Below are 16,543 nucleotides of genomic sequence, written 5' to 3' on the forward strand. Positions count from 1 at the left end.
GTGCATGTGCCAATAAATCTCTAGCTCCAGTACTGAACATAAGGGATCATTTTACAAAACACAACTGAAATTGCAGTTGCAAAAAGATGGCTACGTTTGGTAAAGATACTTCAGTCCAATGCTGTTCCTTGCTCGTGGGTAGAGTTGCACTAGTGAATGTTGCATAGGGCACTTGTGCTCATAATTGTTATTGTGAGTTATGTGACTGTTTTGCATTATAAGGCTATGGAATTGTCTGTTTCAGTTGCAGCTTAAAAACGCAGCCCAAAAAAGTCCATTGTGCTGTTAAGCTTAATATGCAAGCAATTCATTTTGTACTGCTTCTATTCATTAGACTCTATTAGGCAAGTATGAGCTTGATAGAGAGTATCAAGACTTGGAAATCGGCAGTTTGGCACGCACTCAACAGGACTCCAGATAGCGGTAAAAAATCTCTTTACTTTATTGCACAAACATCTATCGTCCTAATGCGTTTCGTGTGTTACCACACGTAATCATAGGCATCAAATAACAATTACATTCACATGGGTTAAAAAGCATTGGAAGTTTTCGTCATCTAAGACGTACTTCCTCCTTAAGAACTGTTAACTCTTTCAAAATCTTTTGTTGTGTTCTAAAGATTTGTTTTTCCTTAAAAATAGGATTCTTACAAACTATTTTTTTTAAAAATAAAATCTATATTTTTCTCAACTCTACCAACATTGTATATAGTATTTTAATGTATCAATGCATACTTTTTGTTAAAAATAGAATTGTTTCAATAAATTTGTTTCACTTGTTACTAATATATTTAACTTTATGTTTCTAAATTGCAACATTGTTTGGCAGTTCTGAAACTTTCATTGGAAATAAAGGGCATTTTTATTGTGTTATCTTCTCCTTTATCTTATTTTAAATAATTATTATTTAGTCTATAGACTGTAATTTCAGATCTCTTTCTAATGTATTAATCTATTTTTACTAAAACTTTTTTTCTTTTTCATTTTGTTATACATACATGAAAGAGTTTTTTTTTCTTTTTTTTCCCTTTATGTTTACGTGTGACAGCTCACATCCCATCTTACATTTAACCCCTTAGGTTCTCGTGTATCTAGTATAAAAATCCATCTCACTTCTAGTTCCAGAAGTTTTTTTTGTTTATTTCCCCCTCTGCTCCAATTCCTCACTTTGTCTATTCCCTGAATTTGTAAGTAGGAGACATTTCCTTGATTACATTGGGAGAAATGTTTGGACACTGTAGTAGCACTGCTTTCTGCCCCTATTTGACTTATATGTTCACGCATTCTATTTTTTAGGGGGCGAGTGGTGCAACCTACGTACTGAATGCCATAGTGTGTGCACGTTAACAGATACACCCATAACTGTTGCAGTTAATAAAGCAATTAATATTATATTCTTTTTGAGTTCTTGTGCTTACAAATGTTTTAGATTTGTGTATCTGTGCACATGTAACACACCTTGATGCTCCACAGCAGTATGTGCCTTCAATTTCTAGCCAGTTATTTTTCTTTTCTTTTCTTTTAAATTCACTTGGGGATAAGATCTGTCCCAGTGTGGGTGCCTTTCTACTTATAAAGTTATATCCCTTTATTAAAACCTCTCTCAATTTACTATCATTATATAGCATTGGTATATGTTTATTAATTATTTGTTTTATCTGAGTAAATTGTCTACTGTATGAGGTAATAAATAATGGTTTATCCATTTTTTGATGTCTATTTGATTTTTTCGTTTTTAGAGAGTATGACGTAGAAAGTGATAGTATGAGACAATGTGCAATTGGTTTTCATTTTTTTTTATTACTTGTGGTTTTAGTTATTTAGCTTTTTATTCAGCACAGCTCTTCAGTTAGCAATTACCCTGAATTCCCCTAGCAACGATGCATTGATTTGAATAAGAGACTGTTATATGAATAGGAGAGGCCTGAATAGAAAGATGAGTAATAAAACGTTGAAATAAAACACTTGTAGCCTTACAGAGCATTTTTTTAGATGTGGTCAGTGACCCCCATTTGAAAGCTGGAAAGAGTCAGAAGAAGAAGGCAAATCATTTAAAAATTATAAAAAAGAAAAAATGAAGGCCAACCGAAACGTTGCTTAGTATGATATGGTATGAAGAGAGTAAGGAATGTGAGCAAAGAATGGTTGCGTTCAACTGTCTAAAGTTCAGATTTGGATTGGCCAAATGCTGGATTTGGTGCCGCCCTACAATAAAAGTGTAAAGTAAAAAGTTACATAACACTAAACTGGGAGATTCTAGGATAATTAAATGTATCCAAATTACCTTTGTTTAACCCACAATGTGGCCTTTGTCTAACATTATAGAATAATAATGGGTACCCGTGATATAGCAATGTAAGCGAAGTTAGAAGTCAGGGTTTAGGAGGAAGCGTAATGCTGGATAACAGATCAAAGTCCAATAAGGCAGTATCTTTGTCAGTATTATGAAAATAGCCATGGATGGACGAATGGTCAGAAACACTGAGAAGGGACCAGAAGCTTTCTAAGAAAGACCTACCAGTGAGCATAGAACCTGGTCTGGGTCACATATTTGTTTTGAATTTTGTGATGGCTGTTGCAGTGATGTCACAATGCTGGTGTCATGATGCCATCCCCAGGCCTGCACGTGATGTCACCAGGACCTTACACTTATAAGGATAAGGAAGAGTTAAATAACAAAAACCATAGAGGAAATAACAAAAACCATAGATATTGGTTCATGAACAAATAGGCAAATGACAGAAAACATAATGCAACATTTTCCTCCTAATTCCAGTGCATTTAGGTGAAAGTTTTGCACCAGATTTGAGAAGTTCAAAAATGTACACAAACTGAGTAAACTGAGCACAAAGGAAGGGAAGGGGTGGCACACAGGTGGGTTATGGGAGAAGCCCTCTTCATCTGATCTGTGCTGTGTCCATGCAAGCGGGTGCTTGTGGCATGGCAGTTTGAATTTAGGGAAGTGATTGCAGAGTAGGTGCAATAGGACCAACTTATTAGGGGTAAATCATCTGCTGTGGAAATGTGGGTCAATGCATGGGCCAACAGCAAAAATGTTATTGACAGAATAGCCTACCTCCTACCAGAAGACAACTGATACGTATGGACGGGAAATCCTGTTTGCTTTCAGCATTTGCACTAGATCATAGTAGATACTTGCAGTGGGTCTGGTACCCATAGAATACCCACAAAGCACCTGGTTTCAGGTATAAAGCTTTTGGTTCACAAACCAGATGGGTGGTCCATGGGTACCCTACCTGGGTATCTGGTTCAAATGCGTTTCTTACCCCCTCTTCCTATGCCCGACGATCTAACACATTTTTTCTTTTATCTGGTTGAACTGCTTCCGGAGTGATGTCACTTCTGGCCTGTGGTAAGTCGGACAGTAAGTAAACCTAGTATAGGTAATCAGTCTGACTAGAGGGTATAGTGGGGGTGTGGGTTGGGTTACGCATCAGTGAGTCCAAGTTAGGACACGTCTGCTCGACCGGACCCCTGCAGGAATCAATAGATCATAGGCCAAACCAAAAGCTGTCAAAGCTCTACTTTCCTTCCATACTGGATCAGTTCAACCATTGACATGGCAGCTTATGTGAATGGGTCAGTTGGTCAGATATCCCAGTGGTGTTATTTGGCCTAAATTGTCATCTGTCAACGTAGGCAATGACCCTACACCGATGACCAACACATGATCCGTGATAATGGGACTAAACAACATCCAAAAGTATAGCTGATATTGTCTTTATTACTTGTCATACCTAATCAGTATCTAAAGAACATTGCATTGTAGATGCCTCCAATCTTGCAGATGGTTTAGAAAGGCATTGTTAAAGTAAATAGGACCATTGGGAACCATGGCTTGCCAAATATAGTTCAATACCAACGCATATCAATATCTAAAAGGACAATGACACAGTCTGAACTGAAAGTTACCAGTAAGATTCCATCCCTCCAAAAGAAATTAAATATGTATATTGCGTATGTATTGATATACGTGGATGCAGGTATGGGATCTGTTATCTGGAATGTTCGGCTCTTGGTGATCATTTACACATTGTAAGTTGAGAGAGGCACAAGTGCAGCATTGCTTCCGAGGGAGAATAGGAATGAATGTGAATGAAAAAGTATAAAATAGACACCTAGATACATACAAACACGCCTGTATTACTCCTTCATTAATATTCCTGCTTATTCTGCATTAGATTGTGCACAGTCGCATATGATAAGCCGACAGCCCTCCTATAAATGGGTATAAGGTTTCCAGATAAATATTATTTTCCGCTAATACAGAAGAAGCAGGTGGGAACATTTTACATGACACATCTGGCAACGAGACTTTTACATCAGCAACTGTCCTAAATTTAAAGGCTGGAAATCATTTACTGTCAAGATGATTTATTCTGGTATCAAGCCGCCTTCCCCGAAACTCTATTCCTCATGCAAATGTTCCTCATTTATATCCCTCTATACTGATATATCCTCAGCGCACAACACTTTTCTGTTACTCCTCCCAGAAGAATCATAAACCCTACCACTTTGCACCCATCTTTATTTTAAGAGCTTGTTATTACGCAGCACTAGAGATGTCGCGAACTGTTCGCCGGCGAACTTGTTCGCGCGAACATCGGGTGTTCGCGCTCGCCGGAAGTTCGCGAACGTCGCGCGACGTTCGCCATTTTGGGTTCGCCATTGTTGGCGCTTTTTTTTGCCCTCTCACCCCAGACCAGCAGGTACATGGCAGCCAATCAGGAAGCTCTCCCCTGGACCACTCCCCTTCCCTATAAAAACCGAAGCCCTGCAGCGTTTTTTCACTCTGCCTGTGTGTGCTGAAGAGATAGTGTAGGGAGAGAGCTGCTGCCTGTTAGTGATTTCAGGGACAGTTGAAAGTTTGCTGGCTAGTAATCGTTTTGATACTGCTCTGTTATTGGAGGGACAGAAGTCTGCAGGGGTTTGAGGGACATTTAAGCTTAGGTAGCTTTGCTGGCTAGTAATCTACCTTCTACTGCAGTGCTCTGTATGTAGCTGCAGTGGGCAGCTGTCCTGCTTCTGATCTCATCTGCTGACTGCTGCAATAACAGTAGTCCTTGTAAGGACTGCTTTTATTTATTTTTTTGTTGTTTTACTACTACTACTACTACTACTATAAGAGCCCAGTGCTATTAGTCTAGCAGTGTTGGGGAGTGGGACTGGTGTGCTAATCTGCTGCTCCTAGTAGTTCAGCAGCACCAACTTTAATTTTTTTTTTAATATTCATTTTTTTTTATTTTACTTTTTTTTATTTTACTACCGCTGTAGTAGTGTATAAGTTGACCTTTTAGGCATTATTTGCCCTGTAGGCATTATTTGCACACTGTTTTCTTCAACCCGCCATCTAGCTGTGTGACCTTGTTCACATTCTGTCTAAATATCCATAATATTACCGTCTCCAGAAAAAACACCGGAGTGACTTTTTTCAAGCAGCCATAATATATTTTACGTAATCCGTATCCACCGCTGTAGTAGTGTATACGTTGACCTTGTAGGCATTATTTGCACAGTGTTTTCTTCAACCCGCCATCTAGCTGTGTGAGCTTGTTCACATTTTGTCTAAATATTGATAATATTATCGTCTTTAGAAAAACCACTTGAGTTACTTTTTCTCAAGCAGCATTCATATATTTTACGTAATCCGTATCCACCGCTGTAGTAGTGTATACGTTGACCTTGTAGGCATTATTTGCACACTGTTTTCTTCAACCCGCCATCTAGCTGTGTGACCTTGTTCACATTCTGTCTAAATATCCATAATATTACCGTCTCCAGAAAAAACACCGGAGTGACTTTTTTCAAGCAGCCATAATATATTTTACGTAATCCGTATCCACCGCTGTAGTAGTGTATACGTTGACCTTGTAGGCATTATTTGCACAGTGTTTTCTTCAACCCGCCATCTAGCTGTGTGAGCTTGTTCACATTTTGTCTAAATATTGATAATATTATCGTCTCTAGAAAAACCACTTGAGTTACTTTTTTTCAAGCAGCATTCATATATTTTACGTAATCCGTATCCACCGCTGTAGTAGTGTATACGTTGACCTTGTAGGAATTATTTGCACACTGTTTTCTTCAACCCGCCATCTAGCTGTGTGACCTTGTTCACATTCTGTCTAAATATCCATAATATTACCGTCTCCAGAAAAAACACCGGAGTGACTTTTTTCAAGCAGCCATAATATATTTTACGTAATCCGTATCCACCGCTGTAGTAGTGTATACGTTGACCTTGTAGGCATTATTTGCACAGTGTTTTCTTCAACCCGCCATCTAGCTGTGTGAGCTTGTTCACATTTTGTCTAAATATTGATAATATTATCGTCTCTAGAAAAACCACTTGAGTTACTTTTTTTCAAGCAGCATTCATATATTTTACGTAATCCGTATCCACCGCTGTAGTAGTGTATACGTTGGCCTTGTAGGCATTATTTACACACTGTTTTCTTCAACCCGCCATCGAGCTGTGTGACCTTGTTCACATTCTGTCTAAATATCCATAATATTACCGTCTCCAGAAAAAACACCGGAGTGACTTTTTTCAAGCAGCCATAATATATTTTACGTAATCCGTATCCACCGCTGTAGTAGTGTATACGTTGACCTTGTAGGCATTATTTGCACAGTGTTTTCTTCAACCCGCCATCTAGCTGTGTGAGCTTGTTCACATTTTGTCTAAATATTGATAATATTATCGTCTCTAGAAAAACCACTTGAGTTACTTTTTTTCAAGCAGCATTCATATATTTTACGTAATCCGTATCCACCGCTGTAGTAGTGTATACGTTGACCTTGTAGGCATTGTTTGCCCAGTTTTTTTGGCCGCAGCCACTGAAGCACAGAGGCCAGAAAAAATATGCCATATAAATGCTGAAAATAGTCATTTTTTGCCATACGTTGACTCAACGTATATGGCAAAAAATGACTATTTTCAGCATTTATATGGCATATTTTTTCTGGCAACTGTGCTTCAGTGGCTGCGACCAAAAAAACTGGGCAAACAATGCCTACAAGGTCAACGTATGGCAAAAAATGACTATTTTCAGCATTTATATGGCATATTTTTTCTGGCAACTGTGCTTCAGTGGCTGCGTCCAAAAAAACTGGGCAAACAATGTCTACAAGGTCAACGTATGGCGAAAAATTACTATTTTCAGCATTTATATGGCATATTTTTTCTGGCAACTGTGCTTCAGTGGCTGCGTCCAAAAAAACTGGGCAAACAATGCCTACAAGGTCAACGTATGGCAGTTGTTTAAAGAGAACAGTAGATTACTAGCCAGCAAAGCTACCTAAGCTAAAATGTCCCTCAAATCCCTGCAGACTTCTGTCCCTCCAATACAGAGCAGTATCAAGCAGATTACTAGCCAGCAAACTTACTATCATCTGTCCCTGAAATCACTAACAGCTCTCCCCCTACACTATCTCTTCCAAGCACACACAGGCAGATTTTTCAGATACATTTTTGCCCTTGATCCCCCTCTGGCATGCCACTGTCCAGGTCGTTGCACCCTTTAAACAACTTTAAAATCATTTTTCTGGCCAGAAATGTCTTTTCTAGATGTTAAAGTTCGCCTTCCCATTGAAGTCTATGGGGTTCGCGAACCGCTCGCATTTTTGCGCAAGTTCGCGAACTTTTTTTCCGACGTTCGCTACATCCCTACGCAGCACTAGCCCCCGTGGGCCAGAACTCACCTAACAAAGCTTAAAATCCATTGCTGTTTCTGGGGATAGATCTATAAAGCGAAATAATTCCTCAAGGAGACATAATGTTTCTTGGAAAGTCAAGTTTATTCTAGAAGAATAACTCAATAGGTATTATACAATCATCAATAGCTCAGTAGATACTGAATAGAGCAAAATACCTACAATATTTACACCTTGGACAGTTTAGTTTAAGCCACATTCTCCACCACATCAAATGGGTGAATAGGGGTGAATAATTCACAGTGAGGTATAGAAGAGAATATAACTGAGTGAGATGTGCTTGGACAGGGTGGGTACATATGCTGACATTGCTCTGTGGCATTGCCTTCTAACTAAACTGATGCTGGGGGCCATATACTACTGCATTTAGGGCCAGTCGTGCACCTCCCTCCTGAATTACTGTAAAGATACCAATCCTGTGTAACTCTTTCGACACCCCTTTGTCGGTGTTAAACTCCACGTGTGGCGCTTACCTGATGGCACGGGACAAACCTGAGCCACTCCACAGTGGTATTGGGAGAGACTGGGTACCTGTGCCTCCACCTAGTGGGATCCAGGAATGCACCTACGGGTGGCCCCACTAGGAATACAGTAATAACACACACAGTATTGGTTAAACGGAATAACAGTTTATCTAAAATAAATGGCCAACTAGTACATGTAGCACTCCTAACCAGTGGCAATAGCTGTTTAGCTAACTAAAAAGGCAAAGTCCTTTAATAAACAGTCTGTTTCTCTTCAGCGCTCTTTAGGGTACTAAGAGAGATCTCTTCAGGCGAGTCCAGCACATTCAGTCATACAGTACGACTACCAGCCCCTTTGGATGCTCAGATAGGAATCTCCTGCTGGTTGTTCCTCCAGTCTGGATTCCTTTCACACTCTCTGTCTTTCCAGGTACAGTATGTGGCTTAGAAAATGGAATCAGTAAGCGATGCTTTTTCTGCTAATAAATATGCAAGGGCTTGTCCCTGCTTGCACCTGCCTATTGAGTGCCAGTGATTCCATTTTCTACTTCCAATAGGAGGTTGCCGATCCCTCCATCACCGTGCACCGGGCATTCTGCATGTAGGCCAGGTTGTGCGAGCAGAGCTTCTACTAGAACAGTATGTGGCTTCCCTGTGCCAGCCTGATACAAATGAATGCATTTGGTGCAGCCTCTCAGGTCTCTGGGCCCACCAGCAGCTCTCTGGCCTCTTTCTCTGTCCACCATGCGGCTCTCTATGCCAGGCTCTCTTCTGTTGCCAGTCTCTGTAACTTCCTCTTCCTGCCAGCCACTCACTAGCTGCTGTGTCACTTCCTGTTGCACCGAGATCCCTAAACAGCTGGTTGCTAGGTAACAGCTTGCAGCACACACACACAGGCTTTGGGCTTCAGCCCTTACAGGGATAAGAGCAAGGAGTTTGCACAAATTCCCTACACCTGCTTTGCATCTTTCTTCTGCTCTTTTCATCTTTCTACTCACTTTTACAACACTTCTCTTCTCCTTCTGTCATTCACCCTTCATTCATCTCATCGGTTCACCCATTTTTTTACCTTCCTCCTTGTAGTCTTTGTTCCCTTTCTTCTTTCTTTTTAGTTTTGCCTCCCCTCAAATTCTCACCTTGATCTCCCATTAACCTTTTCTGTCACTTTTGACTTCTTCTCACCCTCTGCTTCACTTCTCTGCTTTACTTACCTTTCTGCTTCTGTTTGTCCCAGACCTATTTTCCTTAATTATCCTCCTCTGTTTTGTTTGTCTTGATCTGCCATTCTCTTGCCCAGTTCTCTCCTTCTTCCTCTCCTGATTTGACTTTTAACAACCTTTTAATTGTATGCCATTTTGTCTGCATTGCTTTCTGATCATCCTTATCTTTGCCCCCACCCTGATGCTTTGACCTTTTACACCTTTTTCTTTTGTGTCCTAATCATTTTCTCTTCTTTGATGATGTTCTCCTTTTTGCTGTATTCCATTCCAGCGGGAGACGCTAATACAAACAGATTGCATTGTGAGCAGGAATACCTATTTTTATAAAATGTTATTTAATCTCTCTGTTCAGACTATGAGCAAATTTAGGGGACTGTTCCTGCTGAATTGTGCTTAGTACAGGGAATACCTATGCTGCCATCATTTTATGAGATCTCTCTGTACAGACTGTGAGCAAACTTAGGGACTGTTCCTGCTGAATTGTGCTTAGTACAGAGGAATACCTATGCTGCCATAGTTTCATGGGATCTCTCTGTACAGACTATGAGCAAACTTAGGGGCTGTTCCTGCTGAATTGTGCTTAGTACAGAGGAATACCTATGCTGCCATAGTTTCATGGGATCTCTCTGTACAGACTATGAGCAAACTTAGGGGCTGTTCCTGCTGAATTGTGCTAAGTACAGGGAACACCTATGCTGCCATAGTTTTACAAGCTATGAGCCTGCTGATTTATTCTTTCTACAGAAGACAACAATACTGGCATAGATACTTTAGGATAACCTATGCACATGTATGACAAAACATGTTGGGCATTCCTGCTGTATCTGTCCCTGAATATGTCTTCACAATCCCAGTGTAGTGCTTCTAATAAAGAGATTATCACACAACAGGACGGCTATGGGAGAAGAAGAAGGCGGCAGGCAGCCAGGGAACAATAGAAATAATTGCAACATGAAAAAAGTTGTGAAGGAAGCTAAAATTAAAAATATAGCATCCCTTTTATTTGTCTTTAGGAGATGGCCCAGCTGTTAAACCATCTAAAATGTATATAACAATCACTTAATATGAGTGGACTTTAAGACATTTTGGGAAATATGAAGTATTTAATGAGACACCCAGGGTTTATGCCTGAAATAGCAATTTAGCATGTTGGCTATGTATGAGTGATCTGCTTATATGTCTTGGAGTTCTTAGTTCTATTATAGGACTTTACTTTACCCATTACACAGTAAATTAGCCAGCGGAGGTGTGAGCTGATCTCTAGGTTTGTTTAATATTTTAATATTCTCGTAACCCAAGGCCTATAATCAGTTGTTTACACTGGGTATTCTGTAGATGTAGATTATTATATCTACACTCCTTTTTTTGAGTCTGATGTCCCTAACTTAATATATTTTTAGATACAGTCCCAGAAAAATTTTGGGTCGAGACTCAAGATTTGTTGAGGGTCCATTGTTTCAGACCCTGATATAAGAAGCGCTAAAGCTGTTGGCTGCAGGTTTGCTGTGATGTACAGGTATGGAATCAGGAAACCCATTATTCAGAAATCTCAGAATTACAGAAAGGCCATCTTGCATAGACTTCATTTTATCCAAATCATAAATTACATTTTTAAATAAAAAAATTGTATACTTTTTTTCTGTAATAATAAAACAATACCTTGTTCTTGATCCAAACTAAGATATAATTAATCCTTATTTGAAGCAAAATCAGCCTATTGGGTTTATTTAATGTTTACATGATATTCTAGTAGACTTAAGGTATGAAGATCTAAATTACAGAAAGATCCATTTATCCGGAAAACTTCATGTCCCAAGCATTCTGGATAACAGGTCCCATATCTGTAAAATGGAATAAAGGGGCAACCCAACTTCAAGGGTATATGTTTGTAAGGAACATTAATCCAACCTGCATTACCGTATATACTCGAGTATAAGACGTCCCGAGTATAAGCCGAGGTACCTAATTTTACCTCCAAAAACTGGGAAAGCTTATTGACTCGAGTATAAGCCTAGGGTGAGAAATGCAGCAGCGTCTGGTAAGTTTCCATCAAAAAATTGAGGGTTTCTGCTCCCATTGGAGGTGCCGGCGTCTCGTTTTTGGATGCCGGCGACCATTCTTGGACACCAGCGAATATTCTTGGAGATTATTCTTGGACGCCGGCGACTATTCTTGGACGCCGGCGACTATTCTTAGGTGCCGGCGACTATTCTTAGGCGCCAGCGGCTATTCTTAGGCGCCGGCGACCGTTTTTGCGCTTGACCCGTGTATAAGCCGAGGTAGAGTTTTTCAGCATATTTTGGGGGCTGAAAAACTCGGCTTATACTCGAGTATATACGGTACTTCTTCCATGAATGTCACTTATTTTTTAGTTTTGTTCCTCTTCTGTGACACAGACACTTCAATAAATACAACTATAAATATACAAAATCACAAAGCAGAAAGAATGTACTCTGTTTAAGTCTTTATTTGGGTAAAATAGCAATTACAATATATTTTTACCACTTAGCAGCCATACATCATACAATAAAGTTTTTATCTGTTTATATAATAAAGACCACAATGTTGTGCTTCTCTGATGTCCATACAATAAAATTACAAGTATATAAAGTCTAAAATACCATAGATAATATATATATATATATATATATATATATATATATATATATATATTGGACCTACTAACCTATAACAGAATGATTCGAAACATGAGCAGGCTAAAACCCCAGGTTTAATAGTTTTTCCATGTTTGGAAACGTTGGGGATCATTTATGATATTTGCCCATGGGCAATTACCCATAGCAACCCAGGGCTGCCATTAGGTGGGGCACAGGGGGTACAACTGAAGGGGGGCCTGGCTGTGCTGTAGTTCTTGAAATAGCCGGGCCCCCCTTGGCAGCAACAAAGCCGTGCCGCCTCTTCGTAAGTCCGCTTCCAAAAAGCCGAAGTCCCGAAGATGTGAAAAGACCCGAAGCCGCGAAAAGAGCGGATCTGCTTAAGTCCCGAAGCCGTGATAAGACCCGAAGCCAAAAAAAAACCCCAATCTTGACGTCCCCAAGCCGTGAAAAGACCCAAAGTGACGAAAAAGCTGATCTTGATGTCCCCAAGCTACAAAAGAGGCAATCTTGACGTCCCCAAGCCACGAAAAGACCCGAAGTTACCTGAAGTGACGAAAAGAGCTGATCTTGATGTCCCTAAGCTGCGAAAAGAGCCGATCTTGATGTCCCCAAGTCGCGAAAAGACCCAAAGTGACGAGAAGAGCTGATCTTGATGAACCCAAGCCACAAAAAGAGCCAATCTTGACTTCCCCAAGCTGCAAAAAGAACCTAAGTTGCCCAAAGTGACGAAAAGAGCCGATTTTGACGTCCCCAAGCCGCAAAAAGATCCGAAGTTTCCTGAATTGATGAAAAGATGAAAAAAATGTCCCCAAGCTTAGAAAAGACGAAAAGAGCCGATCTTGACGTCACCAAGCCTCGAAAAGGGCCAATTTTGACGCCCCCAAGCTGGGAAAAGACCAGAAGTGATGAAAAGAGCCGATATTGACGTTCCGAAGCAGACCGGAAAAGACCCGAACTGGTGAAAAAAGCCAAACTCGAAGCCGCGAAAAGACCCAAAGCCATGAAAGAGCCGAACTTGAAGTCCTAAAGCAACGAGTTCAGTTCCACACCAATGTATTATTTTAATACTTTTTAAATATTCTCTGGGGCCCCAACATTTTTTTTAACTTATGGGGGGGCCCTGGCAACTAATGCTTTTTAAAAAGCTTTTATGTGGTCCCTGGAGCCAATGATTTTTTTTTTAAAAAAACCTTTATGGGGGGCCCTGGCACCACAGTTTTTTTTAAATTTATGGGGGCTCTGACCACCAATGATTTTTTTTTTAAAAAAAACCTTTATGGGGTCCCTGGCACCAATCTTTTTTTGAAAAAAATAACTTTTATGGGGTTCCCTGCCACCACAGTTTTTTTTTAACTTTTAGGGGGCCCTGACCATCAATGGCTTTTTATAACGTGTGTGTGGGGGGATTACTGTTTTTAGTGCTGATGTCTGTGTGGTCTTTTAACTGTGGTGTGGGTGGGCACGATCTGGGGTGGGGCTTGGGGGCTGGGGCAGGCGGGGCCCAGGGGGCCCTGAAAATGTTGTTGTACGGGGCCCCATGATTTCTAATGGAGGCCCTGTAGCAACCAATCAGATTGTTGCATTTATTGTTCTATCTGCAACTGCCTAAAAAAAGCCAAGCACTGATTGGTTGCTATGGGTTACTACCAATGGGCAAATTTGTCCAGTGTTGATAAATGAGCCCCATTGACACAAACCACCTTTTTTTGGTTTGTTGGTAATTCAAGAATTAACCAATCAAAATGCAACAGCGTCGGATACAATACTCATGTCCAACACAAAAACCCGGGTTTTATTATATGAACTTGCCTTTTCAATTGCTATACTGTAAACATTAAACACTGGAATATGGACATTGTTATAAAAACCATCAAAGCCCAGAAAATTTAAATTCTAACTTCGCTCTGTGCTGGAAATATGCCCCATAGTCTCCTCTTCTAGCTAATAAACTAGCATTGTGATTGGTATAGATAAATTAAATTAACCAATTGTAGCAACGCCTTAGCTGAGTCCACTTTGGGTTCTAAATTTCTTTGTGAATTTTCAATATCCAACAGTTCTTTTAAGTTAAAAATACAACACTGGAAGTTTCATTTACGAGTCCAAGTTTGGACGCATGGTATTGTGCTGTGCCTGTTTCTGCGTGACCGCAACTGCCGTTAAACGAGCCCTTGATTTTTCTTTTCATTATAAATGAAGAAAATTAATTATAAGAATAACGAAACTCAAAGTCCAGGACCAGACTAAGCACCGACAGCCTTTTACATTTTATAAAAATAATTTTACAGATTAAAAATTTGAAATCTATTAAAACCCTTTTTTGTTTTGCCACAGTCATGCACAAATACATGAAGAATGTTGGGTTGAACGATCCCACGGGGCGGAGGGTACACACGGCATGCAGAGAATGAAATTAAATAATTGAAAACAAAATGCACTGGATTTTATCATCACGTGAAATTTGCTGAGATTACAAAATTCGCTCACGACTTTAACACAGGAAAGACAAATCATTTGCACGTCTTAATGATCAGGATCAGCGGGTCTTGTAAGGTACAAACCATCAGCTACGACTATTGAACCAGCTTTGTTATTCCGTCACTGGAATGGAAACCATTTATCTCCCTGTAAAGGTATCTTGTCAAGCTGTCTGCAATAAATAAGATATATCATTTTTGTTTTTCCATATTAAATTTGATTGGCAAAGTCAGTTGGACCTGTTTGGTTATATTGAGCCTGGTTATAATTTTGTTGGCCAAGTCCACCTGTTTGGCCCAAGCTGGGTTGTTGGCCATACCCCCCTTGCTGCTGGTTGTACCCTGGAGTTTGCCCATAGCTGTCTTGACTGTAGACTCCTTGGTTTAGTGACTGGTTATAGTTGCTGGAAGGCTTTTCTCTGGTCTCCTGAGGATATCTCTGCACTCCTGAAGCGTGCCAGCCAGTCTCTTTAAAAACAAACCAAATATTTCCAGCCCAGAGAATAAAGTTTAGGAAGCCAAAGACCTATGGTAGAAAACAAAAATAAATTACCTGCTGTAAAGTCCAGTGAGATGAATCATGATTCGATAGCTTGGTCACAGAGGACTACTGAACTTTTTCAGTTTTAAGGAACAGTAACACCAAAAATGACAAACAAATTTAACAGAATGACAATATAATGTACTGGTGCCCCGCACTGGTAAAATTGGGGTGTTTGCTTCAAAAACTCTACTATAGTTTATATAAAAAAGCTGCTGTGTAGCCATGGGGGCAGCCATTCAAGCACAGGATACACAGTAGATAACAGATAAGTACTACTATAGTTTATATAAACAAGCTGCTGTGTAGCCATGGGGGCAGCCATTCAAGCACAGGATACACAGTAGATAACAGATAAGTACTACTATAGTTTATATAAACAAGCTGCTGTGTAGCCATGGGGGCAGCCATTCAAGCACAGGATACACAGTAGATAACAGATAAGTACTACTATAGTTTATATAAACAAGCTGCTGTGTAGCCATGGGGGCAGCCATTCAAGCACAGGATACACAGTAGATAACAGATAAGTTCTAAAGAATCTCATTGTATACTACAGAGCATATCTCTTATCATATCTCTTATCTGCTGTGTATCTTGTGCATTTTCTCCTTTTTCAGCTTTGAATGGCTTTGAATGGCTGCCCCCATGGCTACACAGCAGCTTTTTTATATAAACTATAGTAGTACTTATCTGTTATCTACTGTGTATCCTGTGCTTGAATGGCTGCCCCCATGGCTACACAGCAGATTGTTTATATAAATTATAGTAGTACTTATCTGTTATCTACTGTGTATCCTGTGCTTGAATGGCTGCCCCCATGGCTACACAGCAGCTTGTTTATATAAACTATAGTAGTACTTATCTGTTATCTACTGTGTATCCTGTGCTTGAATGGCTGCCCCCATGGCTACACAGCAGCTTGTTTATATAAACTATAGTAGTACTTATCGGTTATCTACTGTGTATCCTGTGCTTGAATGGCTGCCCCCATGGCTACACAGCAGCTTGTTTATATAGACTATAGTAGTACTTATCTGTTCTAAAGCAAAGGCACCAGTTGTAACAGTACATTATGTTCTTATTTCTTTAAAACACTTTAGCTCGAAACAAGGTTATAGATTTAGGAAAAAAACATGATGTATCGGCTATTCCATCAGAATGGAATATTCTGAACTCCTTAAACCTCACTCTTATTTACCTATAACCTGGGTTTCAGGTTTATTTATATTGAAAGCAGACGTTCCTCCCTATTCTCACCCTCTCTGGCCTTCAGAATGGCCCTTTAGGGGGCAGCCCCACAGTTTGGGACCCACTGGTCTAAATGATTCACTCATACAGTTTTCATACACCTTATCCCCCAAAAATATAGTTTCTAAGGGGAAACCCTACATGCTGCCCCCCAAAATCTTGCTGCCCTAGACCTGGGCTTTTGTGGCCTTTCCAAAAATCCAAGCCTACCCATGGGCAAAATACTGTTGTGGGCA

General features: G+C 40.0%; 1 protein-coding gene across 2 annotated transcripts in view; it reads right to left on the reverse strand.

Moving 5' to 3' along the window:
• Positions 1–13,668: 13,668 nt before the first annotated feature.
• Positions 13,669–16,543, reverse strand: part of LOC121393379 (synaptoporin-like) — a 140,550-nt gene continuing 137,675 nt past the window's right edge. For both annotated transcript variants that reach the window (XM_041561793.1, XM_041561794.1), the window contains one exon: positions 13,669–15,041. In XM_041561793.1, the coding sequence (XP_041417727.1) occupies positions 14,727–15,041 (315 nt within the window). In that variant the 3' untranslated portion in view covers positions 13,669–14,726. The remainder of the gene's footprint in view (positions 15,042–16,543) is intronic.

This window comes from Xenopus laevis, chromosome 4S (assembly GCF_017654675.1).
Source record: "Xenopus laevis strain J_2021 chromosome 4S, Xenopus_laevis_v10.1, whole genome shotgun sequence".
Classification (NCBI taxonomy): domain Eukaryota; kingdom Metazoa; phylum Chordata; class Amphibia; order Anura; family Pipidae; genus Xenopus; species Xenopus laevis.